This window comes from Muntiacus reevesi, chromosome 15 (genome assembly GCF_963930625.1).
Source record: "Muntiacus reevesi chromosome 15, mMunRee1.1, whole genome shotgun sequence".
Taxonomy (NCBI): domain Eukaryota; kingdom Metazoa; phylum Chordata; class Mammalia; order Artiodactyla; family Cervidae; genus Muntiacus; species Muntiacus reevesi.
The window spans coordinates 6,914,479-6,936,371 of NC_089263.1; the positions used below are offsets into that span (position 1 = coordinate 6,914,479).

The window sequence follows — 21,893 nt, forward strand, 5'->3', positions numbered from 1 at the left end:
TTTGCGGTTTGTGCCCTACGGCTTCACTCTGTGGTAGTGTTTTCCTTCTGTTTTGGCCTCTGGCTGATACCCCGAGAGCACAGGGAGGGAATGTTACTATGGCGGCTTGGGTGTCGGGCTGTTATCTGGAGCAGAGTGGGATTGAACTGCTTGAGAGAAAGGCATTTCACTGATCTTCGGGAAGCCAAGGCCTGGGGGTGCCGTGGGTTGGGTTGTCCTCTCCTGGCAGGATGCCGGGAGTGTCTTCCTGGAGGCTGCTGTCCAGGCACCGAGGGCGTGGAGAGAGATCCTGAATGCAGAGGCTACCCACCAAGCCTGCCTCAGTGGAGGAGTCAAGGATGCGACTGGCCTTAAGATGCTCTGATAAGAGTAGCTAATGCAGGGTACACAGTCCATCCACCACCCAGGACCCAGGAGGACCCGGTGGGAAGGAAGGCGGGTCCAGCCACAGCCCTGACTCAGACAGGTGGGGCATTGAGCCCTACGTTGCCAGGCCAGGCATGACTGGGGGTGGTGGTGCTGTACCCAGTCCAGCTAGAAGACCTCGGCACACACAGGGGCCTCAGGGAGAGTCCTCCGTGGAAATGGCTCTGAGCACACCAGAGGTGTCAGTGGTCAGACAGGTGGGCACCTGCACACATCTCTGTATATAGTGGGAAGAAGCTAAAAACCCCACTTGCACGGCCCCATTTCTGCAAACGAGACTGTGGCCAACTTCATCAGATGTGACTCAAGGGCAGAATTCTCTCGCTAGGCCATCAGTTTTCTAACTTTCCCATTCTCAGGTGGTTTCCTGTAGGATACATCCGCACATCCTCGCAGCCCTTGTCTTGGAAGTGTGGTGAGGGGAGCAGCCTGTCCCCTTGCCCCAGCCCCTTCCCCTTCCTCCCCCCAACTCCTGCCAAGCCTTTGCATTTTCTGCAGCCTCAGCAGTGATGATTCTGCTCCAGCACCTGCAGATTCACCTCTCCTCCAAGGGACGGGTATTTCTTCCACTCCATGCTTGTCAGAGCCTCTGAGCTGGGTGCCCTGTCGTGTCTGTGCGGCGGTTCTCTGTGGCAGGTACGTGTTGACTCCGTGGGCATCCGTGGGGCCATTCTCTTTGTCTGAGTGTGCATCCACCTGCCGTGTGGACTGTGCTGGGGTCGTTGCAGGGGAGCCCTGGGCTCTGCCCTGGGGGGCAGAGAGTGCGTGGTATTAGGGCCCTTCAGGACTCGCTGTTCCGTGAAGGCAGGAACGTGTTGGTTTTGTTCACTGATGACTTCCAGCACCTGGAAAGTACATGTTAGTGCTTGGGAGGTGTTTTATACATATTTGTTGGGAGATGAAGGTATCTAGCCCTGTGCTCTCATCTGATGTTGGAGGGAATGGAGGCAAAGCAGGGAAGGACTGAGGTCGGGCCAAGTGGTGGCTAATCAGTGATGGAACCAAGAGTTGCCTGGTCACTGAGGACTGACCTGGTGCCCCTCCCTCTCATCAAAGGCCCCGATCGAGGTAGAAAGCTTCAGCAACTCAAGGGATGCACCTTCAACACCACGTTATGAGAAGTCGCCTCACAGTGCCGGGGGAACAGGTGTGTGGGTTTTCTGCCCCGAGCATCAGTCTGTCTGGATAACTGGCTGGTTGAAAGAGTGCAGGTCACTGGGAGAACTGGAGCACCGAAGAGGCTAGGACAGTACTCGTGAAACGAGGATGTGAGCTCGTAACTGCACTGATATGTGTTCTGCAAAAGCCGATGAGATGGAGTGGGGGCTGCAGGGCCGATTCTCATTAGAAGGCTTGCCGGCTCCTGAGTAGGAAACCTGAAGTCCTTAAGGGAGAGGGGAGAGAAGGCAGACGAACGCCTATTTTGCAAGTCAGGCTGTGGCACACCTGCTTCCCTCTGCTGGGCCCGGCCCTGCACCTCCAGCAGGGACTGGGCCCCCCAGCGTCGTCCGCTGGCTGCACAGATTCAGGGTTCAGAGGCTGGGGTGCCGTCCCTCCCGCCTGGGTAGTGGGGAGCCCCACAGGGCCTGTGTGGGCCTGAGTGGGTAGCTGTAACCAAGAGAGGCTGGTCCCTGTGTGCTGCTTCGTCGAAAAGGCAGCCAGCCGTCGTAACTGGAAATAGCTAGAGAGGACGGGAGGCTCTTATGAAGGCACTTTTAAAATATAGAGACTTAGAAAGGATATCGGGCTTTTGGTATTTTAAGATCAGAAAGGGATTTGGAATAACCGTCAGAGCAGGCAAAGCTGTTCTTAATGAAGACCCAGGAAAACGGTTGGGGCACCTCCGTGGAAGCAAACCCAGCTGCCTTCTTCAGCAGTCTGTCTGGCTCCAGATGCTTTATGTGATGGGGTTGCTGGGGCTTGTGTTCACGCCAGCCGTTGAATTAATTCCCGGTGAAGTTTCCCTTTCTCTGTTGGCAGGCAGGATGTAAACACCTTACCGGTCTTCGGGATTTCTGTGCCATATCATAGCGCTCTGTTTTCACGTTCAGAGCCTTCAGGACTACACCTCATGTGTGCACAGGTTTCTAGGTTTGTTTTTATGCATGGTAGACATGGCTCTTAGGAGGGGGTGCAGTGAATTTGTTCATTGCACGTTGAAAATCTCACTTAATTTTTAATTTCTGTCCCCGGAGTCACGTGTGTAATGCAATCCCTTACATTCTGAAGATGGCCTGCAGTTACTGAATGCATCAGGTGCCCGGGTCTGTAGTCTGTAGAATATCCTGAGTCTGTAGTCCACGTAGAATGTAAAGGCACATACACAGTGCAAATACATTCTCATTGATACACGAAGATAAAAGGCTTAACATGAATTGTATCTGTTTACATTTACACAGAAAATTCTATTTTAACAGACTCTGGAGTATCCGTAGTGTTTGTTATCACAACATTGTCTTTTCTCCCCTCCTCTGAGTTTTTGGTTGTTGCAGTCTGCTGACAAGTGGGTAGAAAGAGACTCACGCTCCCACTTCCCTGAGGCTGGGCTGAGATCCTGACTCAGAGAAGGGGCTGCAGATGCAGCCGCCGTGGGTAGACCACGGAGCGCTAGGGACGCTCCACCTCTGCCCCCTTTTGCTTCATCTTTGCTGTGCTTTCTGCATAGTGTCCATGGGCTTCCTGTGGGGATTTTCTGGTGAAAATCACGTTGAGAACCACAGGTGCACAGGCGTGTCGTCCATCACAGGGCAAGTATGGTCGGGGGGAGGGTACTGATAGGTTGGGGGCTTAAAGGATTATTTTCTGGGGCACTGGTTCTCACGGGGTGGTACCCAGGCCAGCAGGCACTTACCGGAAGTGCCAATTCTCAGGCCCCTGCCTGTCTTGTTTCCCTAAGCCCTCCAGGCGGTTCGGATGCACGCTCAGGGTCTTGAATTCTGTCCTTCAGCCTGCAAAATGAAGCTGACCTACCGAGCACTTGTCTCAGTCTGCTTTCCAGCATCTGGTCTGCTGCTCCCCTGGTTCTCTTCCCTGTCTCCCAGGCGGTACCCCTGGGGTTCCCCTGAACCACTGCCAGCCAGCTCCAGCTGTGTGCCTCTCCTGCCCTCCCCCCTTTCCTGGCAAGACCCTGCTCACCTTTCAGATCATCCTTAGCGATCCCCTCCCCTGAGAAGGCTTCCCGAACTCCCAGAGGTGGGAGGGCTGGCTCCCTTCTTTGCGGTCCCTGAGCCCTGTTCATTGACTGTTAAAACTTTTGTCTTGTTTTATTTGCCCTGGCCCAAGAGGTGGTTATTGTATCTCCTTATACAAAGCTCAGTGACAGACACGAGTCCCCTCCTGACCTCTTGATTCAGCATGGTTTTCGCAGAGTGATAGGGTCCAGAGGTAAGTTTGGTAGTACTAAGTGACTGGTCCTGAAGAGTTCATTTTAAGGGAAGTAGAGAACCCTCACCCTGGGCCGCAGGCTGAGACAGAAGGTTTGGTTTGTAGGATTTTCCCACCAGAACCAGAGATGACAACTGGCTTTCTTATGAGCAGGTTTTCCTTTATTATTTGCCTCTAGACCTGCAGCAAAGTGATGCTAATTATGCTTCCCGATGTCTTCTATTTCCACCTACAGCCAAGGCTGTCCCATATTTTTAAAGAAGAGGTGATCAAAGTGGAGAACATTTTAATTAGGTAACTACCTTGGCTGTTCTTTAATGAAGCTGGTGTTAGAAGTCTAATCGACAGTTTTGTTCATTTCTCCCCATTGCGGTATATTAGTTATGTTTAGATTGGGGCAACAGAATAGATGAATGTTTTTATTAATGTCTAATTTATGTAGTAATATTGCCTCAAGCTTCCTCTTATGATAGGAACACAGAAGTCCTCATCTAATCTAATGGGTAGGTATAAGCCGCCCATTTTGCAGGTGTGGAAGATGAGGCTTAGTGATGGGAGTGGTATGACCTGTTGGGGTCAGGAACCAGGCTATATATATTTTATATATAGCACACTCCAGGGCTCAGACCTGAGTCACCCATTTTCTTTTTCTAGGACCCAGGATTGTGTTTAATGCAGAGCATGCAATAGCATTAGAATTGAATTTCTTTTCCAAATATTAATACTTAGATACACAGCTTTTGGGGGTTTTCTCAGCCAAATGCTTTTCATTAGCCCTTCTTATATGAGCAGCTTCTGGGATTTGTTTTCCAAAGATGTATAGTTTGTTTATGCCGTTTACTCAAGTCCCTAGAGCAGAAATAGTGTCTTTTGATGTTTTGAGGAGGCATTTGTGAGGAATAGCATTTCTGTCGGTGGAAAGGCTGTTTCAAGTGGCATCTTAGGGGCAGTGAGCCCTGCCCATGTCCCTCGCGCGCTCCGGCCCCTCCCTGTGGGGTGGCCCCCACCGGCGCTTTGGTCCCCCTGCCTGCCCCCCACTCCCGGTCTTGTCGGTTCCCCACCTATTTCACTTCTGCTGCGGCTGCTCACGGCTTCGGGGCTGCCCCCCAGACCCCTGCCTCTGCCTTCCAGCTGTGTTCTTTCTCTCTGCTTCCTACTTGCCTTCAACTCCACGAGCTTCCATGATTCTTCACAGGCCAGCCTGTGCTCTCACGTGCGGGCGACTTTCCTAAGGTTTGCGACTTCTTTGGCTTCTTCTTTCTTTGAAAAGGGAAAAGCGGCATCTTATGATCTCCTCCTAATCACCAGTGAGTCGCAGCAAGGCTGTGCCTCTCCTCCCTTCGCAGTGCGGCGCGTTCCCTCCCCCGGCGCCTCTGTTACCTTGCGGCAGAGATGAAGCGTCTCGTGTTCGCTTCCCTGTTTGTGGCCTGCGCCCTGAGCACCGTGCGGGCGCTTGTGGCCCAGCTGGGTTTCCCCCTCCTCGGTCCCTATCCCAGGACACCCCAGAGACCAACAGTGTCACTCATGGAATCCGAAACAGCTGGTGGCTGGGTCCTGCCTTGGACTTGTCTCTTGTTCAAGAAGAAGTGGGTAGTTTTTCCTGCCTCTTCCCTTTTCTTCTGTAAGTGGTGAGCAAGTGTCCAGTGTGAGGCAGTGCTTTGATCTGAAGAAGCTGTTGGTCCTGGCCCTGAACTGCGGCTTCTGTGCATGGAGTGGTGTATACTGGGTCTGGGACGGCATCACGGGATTCCTCCCGTGGCTGTTTGGGGGCCATAGAAAATTTCAGCAGACTTGGGTTTTGGGTCTTTATGCTCTTTCCCTGGGTACTGAATTTTTTGATTTATTCGGAATAATTGCAAACAAATTGATACTAACACTTGATAATGTCATCAGTATATGAATATCAGTATGAATACTGCAATAATAAATTACATCCAAGTACTCCTGTATAAAAACTCCTGTTCCTATTTAGGAGCAAACTAATATATTTAATTTATAATGGCATGGAAAGAATATGAGTGTTTAGATTGGGTGTTGCCATTGTTCAGTTGCTAAATCATGTCCAGCCCTTGGTGACCCCATGGATTGCACCATGCCAGACTTTCCTGTCCTTCACAAACAAACTCCTGGAGTTTGCTCAGATTTATGTCCATTGAGTTGGTGGTGCTGTCTAACCATCTCACCCTTTCTCCTTGCCCTCAGTCTTTCCCAGCTTCAGGGTCTTTTCCTGTGAGTTGGCTCTTTGCATGAGGTGGCCAAAGTATTGCAATTTCAGCTTCAGCATCAGTCGTCCCAATGAATATTCAGGACTGGTTTTCTTTAGGATGCACTGGTTTGAGCTCCTTGCAGTCCAAGGCACTCTCAAGAGTCTTCTCTAGCACTACAGTTCAAAAGCATCAGTTCTTCAGCTCTTAGCCTTAGGAATGATCTGGACATCACCAGATAGTCAATACTGAAATCAGGTTGATTCTGTTCTTTGCAGCCAAAGATGGAAAAGCTCTATATAGTCAGCAAAAACAAGACCAGGAGCTGACTGTGGCTCAGATCATGAACTCCTTATTGCCAAATTCAGACTTAAATTGAAGAAGGTGGGGAAAACCACTAGACCATTCAGGTATGACCTGAATCAAATTCCTTGTGATTATACAGTGGAAGTGACAAATAGATTCAAGGCTCTGATAGACAGAGTGCCTGAAGAACTATGGATGGAGGTTTGTGACATTGTACAGAAGGCAGTGATCAAGACCATCCCCAAGAAAAGAAATGCAAAAAGGCAAAACAGTTGCCTGAGGAGGCCTTACAAATAGCTGGGAAAAGAAGAGAAGCTAAACGCATAGGAGAAAAGGAAATACATATCCATTTGAATGCAGAGTTCCAAAGAATAGCAAGCAAAGATAAGAAAGCCTTCCTTAGTGATCAGTGCAAAGAAATAGAGGAAAACAATAGAGTGGGAAAGACTAGAGATCTCAAGAAAATTAGAGATACCAAGGGAACATGCCATGCGAAGATGGTTACAGTAAAGGACAGAAATGGTATGGATCTAACAGAAGCAGAAGATATTAAGAAGAGGTGGCAAGAACTATACAAAAAGGTCTTCATGACCCAGATAACCATGATGGTGTGATCAATCACCTAGAGCCAGATATCCTGCAATGCAAAGTCCAGTGGGCCTTAGGAAGCGTCACTACAAACAAAGCTAGTGGAGGTGATGGAATTCCAGCTGAGCTATTTCAAGTCCTAAAAGATTGTGTTAAAGTGCTGCACTCAATATGCCAGCAAATTTGGAAAACGCAGCAGTGGTCACAGGACTGGAGAAGGTCAGTTTTCATTCCAATCCCAAAGAAAGGCAATGCCAAGGAATGTTCAAACTTCTGCACAATTGCACTCATCTCACACGCTAGTAAAGTAATGCTCAAAATTCTCCAAGCCAGGCTTCAACAGTATCTGAACCATGAATTTCCAGATGTTCAAGCTGGATTTAGAAAAGGCAGAGGAACCAGAGTTCAAATTGCTGTTGGATCATTAAAAAAGCAATAGAGTTCCAGAAAAACATCTACTTCTGCTTTATTGACTACACCAAAGCCTTTGACTGTGTGGATCACAACAAACAGAGGGAAATTCTGAAAGAGATGGAAATACCAGACCATCTGACCTGCCTCCTGAGAAATCTGTATGCAGGTCAGGAAGCAACAGTTAGAACTGGACATGGAGCAACAGACTGGTTCCAAATCAGGAAAGGGGTACGTCAAGGCTGTATATTGTCACCCTGTTTATTTAACTTATATGCAGAGTACATCATGAGAAATGCTGGGCTGGCTGAAGTGCAAGCTGGAATCAAGATTGCCAGGAGAAATATCAATAACCTCAGATATGCAGATGACACCATCCTTATGGTAGAAAGCGAAGAAGAACTAAAGAATCTCTTGATGAAAGTAAAGGAGGAGAGTGAAAAAGTTGGCTTAAAACTCAACATTCAGAAAACTATGATCGTGGCATCTGGTCCCATCACTTCATGGCAAATAGATGGGGAAACAGTGGAAACAGTAATAGACTTTATTTTTTTTGGCTCCAAAATCACCGCAGATGGTGACTGCAGCCATGAAATTAAAAGACGCTTACTCCTTGGAAGAAAAGTTATGACCAACCTAGACAGCATGTTAAATTGCAGAGACATTACTTTACCAACAAAGGTCTGTCTATTCAAAGCTGTGGTTTTTCCAGTGGTCATGTATGGATGTGAGAGTTGGACTATAAAGAAAGCTGAGCACTGAAGAATTGATGCTTTTGAACTGTGGTGTTGGAGAAGACTCTTGAGAGTCCCTTGGACTGCAAGGAGATCCAACCAGTTCATCCTAAAGGAGATCAGTCCTGGGTGTTCATTGGAAGGACTGATGCTGAAGCTGAAACTCCAATACTTTTGCCACCTGATGGGAAGAACTGACTCATTGGAAAAGACCCTGATGCTGGGAAAGATTGGGGATAGGAGAAGAAGGGGACGACAGAGGATGAGATGGTTGGGTGGGATCACTGACTTGATGGACATGAGTTTGAGTAAACTCCGGGAGTTGGTGAAGGACAGGGAAGCCTTTCATGGGGTAGTCCATGGGATTGCAAAGAGGTGGACATGACTGAGTGACTGAAGTGAGCTGAAGCCTTAGGAAGAAATAAATAGTACAAAACAAGAAATTACTTTCACGTTGAGTCATGGCCTGAAGCAGGGTGGTACGACTGGGTTGGAGAGCGCTCCAGGGGCAGAACCTGATGGAGAACTTGCTGTCGTTGTTTCCCCTCAGCCGACTTAACTCAGGGGTGGGAAGTAGCCGTGAGACTCCCCGGACCTCCGCTGGGCAGCCCGTCTTTGCTGACGCCAGGCCTGGGAGACAGAGCAGGAAGCACGCAGGGCTGAACCTCTGCCTTTGGGGATAAGAGATGGTGATCACTCAGCTAAATGCATCCTTTCAAGTACTGACACTCTGCAGGCTTGAAGAGTGCTCTGAAATGGGTGACAGAGAGAAATGAGGGAGCGGGAGAAGGTGGCGGGCTGGTGGAGCTTTGGTGTGCGGGCACAGCTCTGAGGAGAGGGCGTTTGAGTGGAGTGGTTCGGAGCAGGAACGGGGCAGCTGCGGGGTGGGTGGGGGCGTGAGCTCTGAACAGCATGGGGTGAAGGAAGGAGCTTGGGGAACATACTCAGGGGAGGCAGGGATGGCCAGGGGTCGGGGCGGGATCCCGGGCAAGCTGTAGTCCAGGCCAGAGATGCGGTGGCTCCAGTCAGAGTGAGGGCAGTGGGCGCAGACAGATGGGCGTGGGGGAAGGCACACCCACTGCGTGTGGACCGCATGCAGGCTCTGGAGGTAGAACTGTGGGCTGCATGGGAAGTCCCTTCCTGTCCTCCCCGAGCTGCTGTTGTGGTGGGAGCGGTCAGTGTGGGATGCAGGCCCAGGGCTTGGTCCTGGGGAGGAGTGGGTGGCGAGGGTGAGGGGCTGTGTGCCGTAGAGAGGGGGCCTTGTGGCAGGGAGACCACCTGAGCCACTCAGCTTCCCAGAGGTTTGGGAGCTGCAGCCAGGAGGTCTGAGATGGTCCTGACATTAAGACATGGCATAAACATGAGTTTAAGGTGGGCGGTGTGGTTATTAGATCCATGTATACATGCCAGCATGATCACTGATGTCAGATCCATTAACACCTCCGTCCCCTCTCAAAAACAGGACTTCTGCATGTGTCTGTACAAGTTTATATGATACAGAACTGTTCAGTGTGGTCCCCAGGCTGTGTGTTCACTCCCCCAGCTCTACTGGGGAGTTGGTACCACGGGACCAACGTCTCTCCCAGTCCCTGGCTCCCACCGTTCTACTCTATTTCTATGAGTTTGGCTTTTTTTTGATTCCACATGTAAGTAGGGACATAGCGTTAGTCTTTCTCTGACATTTCAATAAGCCTGAGGCCCAAGAGGAGTCGTTGCTGCACTGGGTGCCAAGTGGCGTGGGGGTGGGGGTGAGAATCGGGAATAAGTCTGGTGTTTGATATGAGCAGTTCAGGGATGGGACTGTCAGCGACCAAATAGGGAAGCTTGGGAGGCAGGCTCGGGATGGGAGGATGTTAGTTATAAGACCCCTAAGTGGAGTCAGGGAGTGGGCAGGTGGGTGTTCTCCCGCTGAGCTCAGGGCTCTGGACCCAGGATGCAGGAAACCTGTTGCCCTATGAGATGATGGTGGGGGAAGCGAGGGGGAGGCCAGCACCTGGAGGTCGGGCAAAGAGGGAGGGCACCCGGCAGGCAAGTGGGACCAGAGGGTCCTAGAGGAGGCGGCGAAGCCAGAGGACTCTGCCGGGGCCAAGTGAGATGAAGCCTGAGACTGTCCTCGGCTTTGACGGTGTCCTCGGGAGCTTTGCTGACCCTTTGGTGCTGTGACCAGGGTGGAAACCCCACTGGTTGGGCTGGAGATGACTCATTGGTGAGGACGCTAAGGGCAGAGACTCTCGGAAAGCCTTATGTCCGGTTTGGGGGAGGGGGCCGGTGTCTTGCCCATGTACCCTTGAGCTGAGTTCCTCTCCTTCAGGAGGCGGTGGCATCGTGTGGCGTGAGCTGCTGTTGAGACCCGCGCGGGGACGGGGTCACGCACGGGTGCGTGCAGAGCGCCCAGCACAGCCTCTGTCCGCTGCGGTGTTCTGCGGCGTCTGGTTTGCCCCGTGCTCCTCTGTCTGAGAGGCTGCTTTTTCTCACCAGTGCAAGGGAGAAGTTGGGCCAGATGAAGAAGTTTCCAGGTCTAGGTTCTCATGCATTGCCCTCCGTTCAGCCGGGGTCCCTGCTTCCCCTTTCCCGCTCTGTCTGGTTTCCCAGCTGTGGCTGTGACCCCCTCTGGGCTGCCTTCTGTTCTGCCTTTCCTCGTCTCCTCCACTTGCCCTAGATGACCAGATTAATTCTCTGCGAAACCGCCTTGCTGCGGCTTCTCTCTCACCCTGGAGTACTGAGACAGGCCTCCCCCTGAGGTCACAGCCGTGACCCTGTGGGACTTGTGCTCCGCTGGACTCCTGTCCTCGGCCTCCTCTCGACCCCGGCCGTCCGATTGGCGGCCCCATGACTGTATCTGGCTCTGCCTTTCCTCTGGCAGGTTATGCCCAGCTTAAACTAGGACCGTCCCTCAGGAGCCACGGTGTGTGAGGGTGCCCCTGGGCGCTGCCACAGGGGGGACCCTCTGTCTGCAGAAGCGTCAGGGCCACCCCTGTCCTGGCCTTTTGGCCGCGCTCGCACGTGGCTCGGGCCGGCTGCGTGCACGCCGGGCGCCTCCTGCTTCGCCTGGCGGTCGCCTTTCACGGGTCTCAGCTCCTTCCTCCCCCACCAGCCTCCTCCAAGGCTCCTGTGTCTCCTGCCGCGCTGTGCGTGTTGGGTGCTTCACAAGCTAACAAATCACACCCATCAGGAAACGTCACTTTGTCTGAGAAGCTGTAATGGGAGGTTTGGGGATTATTAACACTTTTAAGAGAGAATAGTAATCGAGGGTTTTTCTGCGTGTGTATATCTAGAATTTTAAAAGTTAAACACAGTTTCCAGTGTTGACGTTATTTTATCAAAAACCTTTATAATCTGCAAATGTCTTGGCCCAGAAAGTCTACTTCTAGGGATTTATCCTCAGAAAATAGTTTTGAATATCTGCAGGGAATGTCCACTGGAGTGTTTATGATGTAGAAAAATGGAGGTAACCTGGATATTCACCAGTAGGGTATTGGTTTAAAAAGAAACGAACTTATGGTGCATATTTACGTATTACCGTTACTATCTCCCTCATAAAATGGTGATGTAGAAGGGTGTTGACTTGGTAAAATGTTCATATGAAATGAAGGAAGTATGTTTAAAAGCATTATATTGTTGTCTGATTTCCTTTCCCTTAAATTCTAGAGAAAGGATAATTTGCATAGTTAGTGATATCTTTGGGTGTAGGGATTATTGATGGTTTTTACTGTCTTTTTGCTATCACCTAACCTTTCTACAGGAAGCGTCCTTTCTCAATTAAGAAAACACTTCATTAAAGTTGGAATTGGATACTTCTTTTATTCGTATAAATCACAGGTTCTTATCTCACTGCTGAGTTAGCCCTTCTGTCTATATGCAGTGCTGGGGAAGAGCCCAGGGCCGCCTGCCGGCGTCACATGGGCGTGTGCTTCCTGGGCCCCTGCCCTGCAGGCCACGGTGCCTGTTCTCCGGTGTACACGGCGGGGCGTCCTTGAGGCTGGCGCGGCGGTGGGCTGTTGTCCCTCGGCTGTGGGGCTGTTTGTTCAGGCGCGGGGCACTGCGCCCTGCAGCAGGGGCAGGGCGTGTGTGGCCAGGCACCCGCCGGCAGGCCTGGGTTGCAGCCTTGGCCCTCTGCTGTGTCCCTGTGTGGCCCTGGGCTCCAGGCTGTGGTTTGCATGTCGGGGAGGTGGGGTGGCATCTTCCGCAGTGGAGAGGGCACTGCGTGCTCTGACCCACAGCGGGCCCATCCCGAAGGAGAACTGGCCAGTGAGCTCCCCAGACAGTCCACCTGCACCCCGCTGCTATGGCATTCGGTGGTGAGAAGGGGGTCTCACTTCTTTAGCAATAATATAGGATTCCTGGAGACTGGCCGTGTGGTGGGCTGGGAAGTAGTTTGTGAGCTGTGCTTTCCTTGTGATTGAAGCCTCCTCTCTTGTGTCCCTGCAGTCTGCGGGCCGGGCATCGACATCCGCAACGACTACCAGCAGCTGAAGCGCCTGGAGAACTGCACGGTGATCGAGGGCTACCTCCACATCCTGCTCATTTCCAAGGCCGAGGACTACCGCAGCTACCGCTTCCCCAAGCTCACGGTCATCACCGAGTACCTGCTGCTGTTCCGCGTGGCCGGCCTGGAGAGCCTGGGCGACCTCTTCCCCAACCTCACGGTCATCCGCGGCTGGAAGCTCTTCTACAACTACGCCCTGGTCATCTTCGAGATGACCAACCTCAAGGACATCGGGCTCTACAACCTGCGGAACATCACCCGCGGGGCCATCCGGATCGAGAAGAACGCTGACCTCTGCTACCTCTCCACGGTGGACTGGTCCCTGATCCTGGACGCAGTTTCCAACAACTACATCGTGGGGAACAAGCCCCCCAAGGAGTGTGGGGACCTGTGCCCGGGCACGATGGAGGAGAAGCCGCTGTGTGAGAAGACGACCATCAACAACGAGTACAACTACCGCTGCTGGACCACAAACCGCTGCCAGAAAAGTAAGACGAGGCTCTGGCCTCGGTCCCCCCGCCTCCCCGCAACCCCTCCCGCCTCGTCTGTCCTCCTCTTTGGGTGCGTGTTTCTCCCGGGTGGGTGCGGCTCTATTGCCACGAGAATGTGGCGTCTCAGGGGGCTTCCTTTCGCATCTGGGGGCCGGCGGGTGCAGCCTGTCCCAGCTGTGACACCCTTCCAGTGACACTCTAGAAGCCATCCGCTGTACTCCTGGGCTGGAGGCTTGTGGAACTACTGCTGTGAATTTCTGATGGGCAGGGTGACCCAGTGTGCTGGGAAGTGCCTCAGTCCCGCCAGTCAGGGGCTGTGTATGTATCATCAACTCTTTTATCCTCTGTGTGAAAGGAGGTTTTTTGGTAACGCAGGGCTTCCTTTACGTGAGTGCACCTGGATTGTTACAGAGGAGAGGAGAGGTAAAGACGGGCTCACGTCCTGTGGAAGTGGTGAGCTGCACCCTGTCCTTGGTCCTTAATGATGAAGTTTAGTGCTTGAGCGTCCTGGTTTATGATGGAGTGGAGTGTAGCTAGGGCGGTGCTGGCAGAGAAGCCCTGGACCGTGTCTAGGAGCCCCGGGTTCAGGCTGACCTGGCAGGTAGCTAGCTGCGCAGCAAGTTCATTTATGTAATCCAGGGTTCTGCTTCCTTTCTTGTCTACCTCTTTCTTGAAGAATTGTGCAGATCTTGTGAAATCTGTTAGTGAAAGAACTTTGAAATGTGTTTACTGCTCTTGGGGGTCAGGTGGTGGCGTTTCGAAGCTTCTTGTCTGTTTATCTGCTGTGTGTGATTTCCTCTGAGTATAACTGAGCTCTTGCCTGATTGTGATCCGCGCCTTGAGCGCTGGGTCGTTGGGTGTTGAAATGGGACTCTGGGCCTTTGTCTTCTTGCTTTTGGCAATGTTTAGGTCTGTTGTCCAGGAGGGTTCCCCTCGCTGGCTGGAAGGCAGAGTGGTACCTATAAATAGTTTAGTGGTTGGCCCAATTAGAGCCTCAAGGAGTCCAGTACTCCAGCTGGCCACGGAGAGCCAAGAAATCCCGAATTGGTAGGCTTGCCTAAACCGTGACGTGTGTAAGATAAACAGACCAAAGGCCAGACCCCACAGGTAGCGTTGTTTCAGCTTCCTGCCAGCCCAGGGCAGGAGCAGAGAAAGGAGGCTCTGACACAGGGCGTTCTTTCACGCTCCCTGTCACTGCACCGCGGGCGGGTGAACACTGGTCCAGTGAGGGCGGGGTTCCACGGGCTGCAGCCAGGACCTCGAAGAGCTGAGAATACCACCAGGCCACTTGGAGCATCCCTCTTGGCTCGGGTTGGGGAAAATACTGTGCTAAAGTCACATTTGTGATTGATTAAAACACTACCCTGTCATTAGCTTACCCGCTGGTTCTGAAAAAACAACAAAGAATATTTTCAAGCAGTTTTGACATTTAAAAACTTTTATTTTAAAGGAAAAAGTCATCTTCAAATGAGGTGTCATGTGTCGTGGAGAGATGTTGGATGTGGTATAATGGGGGTGACCTTGGACTTGGATGTGGTGTAAGGGGGTGACCTTGGACTTAGGTGTGGTGTAAGGGGGGTGACTTTGGACTTGGATGTGGTGTAAGGGGCTGACCTTGGACCAGCCAGCCCTTCTGGGCGGTAGTTGGCCATGTTTAGAACGCTCCATTGGGCAGCCCCATGTTATTCCTTAGTGATGGTCAAATGTGTGTGCAGAACTGTTCTGAAAACTCATAAGGCCTGTACTAAAGGGAGGTGTTACTTAAAAAGTTGTTTGGTGGGCACTTGTTCAGTGATTCACTCAGTATTTATTTAGGTCTCACTGTGGATTTTGGGCTGTTTCTGGCCAACTTCTTGTTGAAGAAGTCTGGTGCAGGGGCGAGGCATGAGTTCTGGTCCCAAGTCTAGTAGCCGTGACTGGACGTTTAACCTTGGGCTGGCCCTCAGTTTTCTCATCTGTGAAATGGGGTAGCCCCATGGCATCGTCATAGGCTGTTGGGAGATTAGAGAGAAAAAGGGGAAAGGCTCCTGAGAAAGGCCTGAGGGGCGGCATCAGGCCGCTGCGTCTGATGCTGGCAGGCCTGCTGGCCCGACACCCGCTTCCCCAAGGCCGCACCCTGCAACCTTCTCCCCGGCCAGAGTCTCAGGCCTGTTCGTGTTTTTCTGTGATTTCACAATGGAATATTTATTTAAAAATAATGACAGCGTTCAGGGAAATTGTCTTCCCTTCAGTTTGTCCTGAAAGCTCCAGGGTTGGCAGGTTTCTTGGGGATTTTCTAGTTGAATTGGAACTCTTTCCCTTTGTGTAGATTCCCTTCTGATCTGCAGGGTTCTGTGTGGTAGCCACTAGCCACACGTGTCTTGTCCAATACTTGAACTGTGGCCTGTCCGAATTGAGATTTTTTAAGTGTGCAATACACACTGGATTTCAGAGCATAATATGGGGGAAAAGAAAGCTATTTCCTTAATATTCTGTATATTGATTACATGTTAAAATGATGCTTTAGACGGATGAAGTAAAACGTTACTGTGGTTAGTTTTGCCTGTTTCTCTTTACTTTTTAATGGGGCTCCTAGAGGATTTGAAGTTACAGATGGAGCTCGTGCTCTGATACGTTCAGAGAGCGCTGGCTCAGAGCATGCTGCAGAAGGTGCTGGGTTTTTGCCCGCAGAAGTCCTGTCTCTGCTGAGCACCGCAGCGCTATGCTGCTCCACACCTCTCTAGGCAGAGCCGAGGGGTTGTCCGAGGAGCCAGGCGGAGGGCGCTGAGTCCAGACAGAATGTCTGCCTCGGGGTCCCTGTGAGTGTGAAGATGGCCATTTGAAAAGAGGAAGCACAGAAGCACCCCATTCTTCCCAGGGCTGGCTCCAGATGGAGGGGGAGCGTCTGGAGATGTGTGTGAGATGTTTGACAGGATAGAGAAGCACTCAATTGTGGGGTGCCCATAGGCAGTTTCCCCCTGACATCCCCCTTTAAACCCCCTCTGTAGATCCTGACTCTGCAGGGGCAAGTGGCTTTGTTGACAGCCACCCCTCCATTAAAGAAACTATGGTGCTCTGGGTTCCCTGCCCACTTCTGTCTTCCGATTTCAAGGGGTGGTTTTATGTCGGTGCAAGTTACCCACCTCCTCGAGGTGATTGGCCTTTAAAGAGCATGAGTGTGGCTTCTTCCCTCCCGTGAGCCTGTACGTGGGCCCCCTGAGCTGCGGCACGCTGACCCTGCCGTCCCCGCCTGCCTGCATCTCTGGTCCTCCTCCTGCTCGCGCTGCGGCCTTTTTCCTGGCTCCTCTTCCGGGTCCAGTCTCTAGTCCTTGTTCTCCTTGGACCGTCTTTCCACTGTCCTCTCCCCCGGAGTTTCTCACCCGCTGCTTCAGCAGCCTCGCGCTTGCATCTGGCTTCCAAACCCCATCTCCAGCTCAGACCTCGCCGTGAGCCCTCAAGCCCATCCCCAGTCATGTCTGGACCCCCATGGGCATTGCAGCTACAGACGGTGGGGGGAACTCTGGAGAGAGGTGTCAAGTCGAGGATGTGTGTGAGATTTTAGACGTTACAGAGAAACGCTCAGTTCCGCGGTGTCAGCGTCTGATGGAGTCCCTGGCTCCTCACTTCCAGCCCGGGGTTGTCCCTGCCTCCCCTCTGCATGGGCAGCGTTCCTGTTCTCCGAGCGCCTGTGTCAGACACTTGGGTACCACGTGGATGCTCCCTTTTCCAGCCGGACACCGAGGCCTTTCCACGCGAGGTGTTCCCCCAGTCTGCCTTCCTGTGTCTCCCCTCTGCTGGCTCAGCGACACGGCCTCTCCCTGGCCGCCCTGCCTGGCCGCCTCGCCCCAGTGGCCTTGCCCACACGCATGCTGACCCACAGGCTGCTCTCCCTGGAATCCTGTCAAGGAGCCCGTGGGAGCCCACGAAGCGGGCCTTGCACCTGGCCTTGTGCCTGCGGGTCCGTGGCCCCGCTGAGCAGCTGGCCGCCCGCTGCTGGAGGCCTGGGGGGCTTGGTGGACTCTGGTGGGCTCTTCCTGAGGAGGAGACGCCTGTCTGAGTAGATTCTGGGCATGTCCTCCAGTGCCTGGGCAGCACGGCCGTCCCCCAGGGGTGAGCCTGCTCCTGCTTTGTGAAAGACGGGTTGTCAGGAAGATGCATCTTCCCCCTCGCGCAGAGAGCTGTGTGGCGTAACTGCTTGGCAAGCCAGAAGCCGCAAGGATTATAAAATGCGGACGTTTCCTGTGTCACTTTCATGGCCGTTGCTCCCCGGGGTCACCCCCGTCGTCCCCTGCCCTGGTCAGAGTGACCCAAGGCCGGGATGCCAGGGAAGGGTGGAGAGGGTGTGACCCATCCCGAAAGCTGAAGCCTGGCCGAGGGTGCTATTCTTTATCCTCTGGAGGCTGGCGGCGTGCAGGGAGGGAACGGTGGACGTCCCCGGGCTCCTGAGTTCTCCCCCTGCCCGGCGCAGTGCCCTGACCCTGTGTGGTGTTAGCTTACCTTCTGGGTTTCTGGTAGGAGATTTCAAGTATGGCACCCCCTGCCAACTGGGAAAAAAAAAATTCTGAAAGCCTACTGCTGGACTTCGTCTCCAAGTACTTTCCAGGTCGTCAGAGGGAACACCGCGAGGTCCCTGACGTCACGGTGCGGCCAGTGAGCGGGCCTGGGCTCTGCCAGGGGCCCCACCGGGCCGGCGGCGCTGCCTTCCTGCCGTCCAAAGGGGACATCTGGGGATGGCGGCCCGGAGCGCGGTGCCTCTCCTCCCGCCTTCAGCGAGGAGAAACCACGGAGACAGGTTGGAGCTTTCAAGGAGAAGGCAGAAGCCGGCTCCTTTCGCTGACAAGTGGAACATGTCTCACAGCCGCCTCACCACCCAGGGGCCCGGGCCTTAAAATGAAGACAGGTGGTGTAATCGTGTATTTCCCCCCAGTGGGTCCTCCGGCTTTTATCAGCCTCTCCTCACGAGCGTGACCTGCTGTGATGGTGGAGTTGCCCCCTTCCCCCTTTGCTTGTCTTGCCGTGTCAGGCCCGATGGGTGAGAGTGGCGACTTATTAGTGTCTGTACCCCGCCTGCTGGCTTGAGATGAGGTGGGGAGACCCCGGGTGTGTGATGACGCCTCCCTTCATCTCAACGGTTCTGCCAATTCCTCTTCTTGTTCTCGTTTTCGTTCTGTGAAACGCTGTGTCGTGTTGCCGTGGCGGGCCAGGCAGGGCCTGCGTGCGCCCAGCGCTGAGGGGGTCCCGCTCGTCCCGGAGGAGGGGGAGGCCGTCCGGGGGCTCTGGCTCGCGTGTCAGTTGTGGCCTGTCTCTCCCCCCCTGGAAGGCCCCTGCTCCGGTCAGCTGAGCCCAGTGTGGGGGTTTCTTTATTTAGAAAGGGGGTCACATGCCCCAGGCCTCCTTTCTCTGCCTTTTATGGTCACGCGTGGAGATGGCGTTTCTGCTCCCTGGTGGTGACCCTGTTCCCGGGATGGAGAGGCAGTGTGAGCCCCTGTGTCCCTGGGACCCTCTTAGCTGACCCCACCTTGTCCCCGGGCCTTGTTGCTGAAAGGCGTCGTTCTGGGCTAGATGGCGCCGAGCTAAGGTGTCACTGTCCCACGCTCCCTTCAGAAGTTTGTTTTTTTTTTAATAGGGATTTCATCTTGGAGATGAAAAAGCTTTTTCAGAATATGTCTCCTAGGGTGCTTTTTGCAATTCTAGATCTTTGGAAAATATTCTGGAGTCCCTTCCCATTTCCTTAGTTAAGCCTACTTATAAGACCATTCTGGTTGTTTATTTTTTTTTAAACTCCTAAAAGGCCTCCTTCTTTTGTTGCGTTAATGTTTCTATCTCATTCTCCATGTGTGGATGCCAGTGTGACATTGCCTGCTAAAGTGGGGATGACGTGAAACGTGTGGGCCCGTGGCTAATCCTGTCCTGGACTGCGTTGCTCAACTTGAGGGCATGGGGTGGGTTAGGATTTAGGCTTGGCTGGTGGTGGAGCCGGGAGCCATGACTTGGAAACAGGCCTCCTCCCGCACATGGTGTGACTCTGGGACTCAGGCTAGAGGAGGAGGAGTCTCTGACACCGTTCTGGGACGGAAGGCGCCCCCTGACTTGGAGGAAGTGAGAGACGGCCCGGGTGTTCTGGGAACATCAGGGGCAGGAGATAGAATCTGTCTGCAACACACAGGATATTAAACAGAATAGTCATCTGTTTATCACTGTGCCTAACTCGGGAATCTGGATTTAAGAAATGTAGAGGTCTTTTGGTGGTGCTACTGGTAAAGAGTCCACTTGCCGATCGATGCAGGAGACATGGGTTCGATTCCTGGGTCAGAAGATCTTCTGGAGAAGGGAATGGCAACCCAGACCAGTATTCTTGCCTGGAGAATCCCATGGACAGAGAAGTCTGGCGGGCTATAGTCCATGGCGTTCGCAAAGAGTTGGACACGACTGAAGTGACTTAGCACATGTGCACAGAGAGGTCTTTTTTGGGGAAGAGGGGAACCCCCGGTGGAAATCCAAAATCTAGACCATTCTGAGTTCTGCTGCTGGCTAACGCAGCCTGCGCGGGATGTTGTCAGGAGGGCTGGGTTTTGTGTGGGCTGATGGCCTGTCTTCCCAGTCCCTGGAGGAGCGGAGCGGCTCTCTGGCCTGCAGGGGCAGGTGAGGGGGGAGCTTCTCAGATGTCAGGGGAGACAGCTGGCATCTCACGGCAGGGAGGGATGGGGGCTCTGGGGCCTGCGTGCACAGGGTGGTGGGGTGACCTGGAGGAGACGGCGCTCCTCCAGGGCCAGCGTGGCGGCTCTTCTGCCATTCTCAGGGTGCCGTGTTGCTGGCCGGGCCTCACTCCTGATCTCCCAGCGTGTTTATTCGTCGCTGGCAGCGTCGTGGAGGCAGCAGCTAACCCCAGCGTGCCTGCCACCCTCTGCCTCACTGGTCTTCGGGCATGTTTAGGCGGCCCTGCACCTGGACGATGTGGCTTTCCCCTGTGGACCATCGTGGCATTTAAGATTGATGTTTGCAAGGTTATATAATTTTGTACAAAATGGGACTCAAGAAAGTAAACCGTCTTCCAGCACGGACACATGGCACCGCGTGGCGGAGGTTTGAGTGCAGTCCGTGGGTCGAGAGGGTTCTGCCGCCATGCTCTGTGCCCCAGGTGCTGAGGTGTGGCTGCCAGGCCCCGTCCTCCACCTGAATCGGGGGTGAGCAGGTCCGGCGCTCGTAAAGCGTCACAGTGCCCAGCACACAGTAGGTTCTTAGGAAAGACCAGCAGCTGCTCGTCTTTTTAAAAATTAAGTACCTAAGAGCTGCATTCTGAGATCGTTTAAAATTCTGAGCATTCTGACGGTGTCTGTTTATTGCCATGTCTTCTATGGTCTTTCTCTGTTACTTTTTCTAAATTGCAAAAATTCAATTATCATAAATAGCATGGCACAGTGTAGGAGTGGTTCTCGCTAATTTAATCCAAATTGTTCAAATTCCTATGTCTGTCCAGATAAGCTGTATCTTGAAAGAACATTCAGTGAGGACATATGTCTGTATGGGGAGGCGAGTAGGGCCCTCTGCCGTTACAGGTGAACTGTGTTTCTTTGGTTATCAAACCCTATGAACTTATTGTGTTTGCAGGCTTGGTGTTGGGAAGAATTAAGAATATCAACAACAAGATTCTTGTTTGATACTAACCTTAAGTATTATCTTTTTAAAAATGTGTTTTCCTCAGAGAACAGCAAAGTGGTTAGAGTGGGCCAATTTGGGATAAAGATAACGAGGGTGTGCACTTTTATTTGTGACCACTGCAGGTCCCACAGAGTCAAAGCAGCTCAGCGCGTGCCCCCTGCAGAAGCGTGTGCCCCCTGCAGAAGCGTGTGCCCCCTGCAGAAGCGTGTGCCTGTTCACTCCTTCCTCTGGGTAGCACTTGCTGGGTGTGTGTGTGTGTGTGTGCACGTGCGTGTGCACACCACCGTGCTCTCCCACCCAGTCTCCTCGCCTGCTCTGGCTGTTCTGTTCTCTTTCCTCTCTCTCCTCTCACCCCCAGTGCAGGAAACACACACTGGCTCCCGCTGTCCTCCCCGAGATCTTCCTTCCGTTCGAGGGGATCAGGTGGGTGGGAAAACGCCGTGCAGGAATGCAGGCCCTCTCCCGGAAGCCTGGCTCCTGTTTCAGCTCATTACGGAACAGAAGTCGCTGTTTGTTTCTCGGCCTTGGTCACAAGCAGCCGGCCAGCCCGCTTCCCTTTCTTTGTGCCGGTTTTCGCGGCACCCACGTGGGATGGGAACAGAGGCAGTGTGTTTGGGGACGCTGCGTGAAGGCTGTGCACGCGGAGCGACCCATGCGGAGCCGTCTCCTGCTTGTTTCTGCGAGTCCTAATGAGGGGCTGGGGAAGGGGGAGGTTTGGGGGCCGGTGCAGGGAGGCCGTGTGGCTCCCGGCCCCGAGCCGTCTTGCCCTGGGGCCCTGGGATGCAGGGCCCAGCTGCGAGGGGCCTCCGCCTGCCCTTGGCGGCAGATCTGTGAGCCGAGGCTGCCATTCTGGATTTCCGGATAGATGAAAAGGGCTTGGATGGTTTTTAGCAGCTGCCGAGACCGGGTAGTTGGGCTTAGTAGTAAAAAAGGGCAAAAAAAAAAAAAAAATTGGGAAGCATAGAGCCTGCGATGCAAAAAAAGGCAACATGAAGGTTGCTATTATTAGAAGCACTTCCTGGACAGCCAAAATGTTCAAATTAAGACTTTTTTTTTTTAAACCCCAGAAGGTATTGGGTGGTAACATGGAGACAAATGGAAACTGGTCAGATTCCCTGGGTCCAGAAAAGGCAAAGAGCTTTGTTCCTGAGGTTCCCAGTGTGATGTTTCTGTCTTCTTGACTTCTTGACTTCTGAATGGCCCCTTGTGCCTGGCTGAGATGATG

General features: G+C 53.0%; 1 protein-coding gene across 1 annotated transcript in view; it reads left to right on the forward strand.

Annotated features, from left to right (window-relative positions):
- IGF1R (insulin like growth factor 1 receptor) overlaps positions 1-21,893 on the forward strand; it is a 304,157-nt gene that overhangs the window by 43,799 nt on the left and 238,465 nt on the right. Inside the window, exon 2 of the mRNA XM_065906147.1 lies at positions 12,482-13,027. Within this exon, the coding sequence (XP_065762219.1) occupies positions 12,482-13,027 (546 nt within the window). The remainder of the gene's footprint in view (positions 1-12,481; positions 13,028-21,893) is intronic.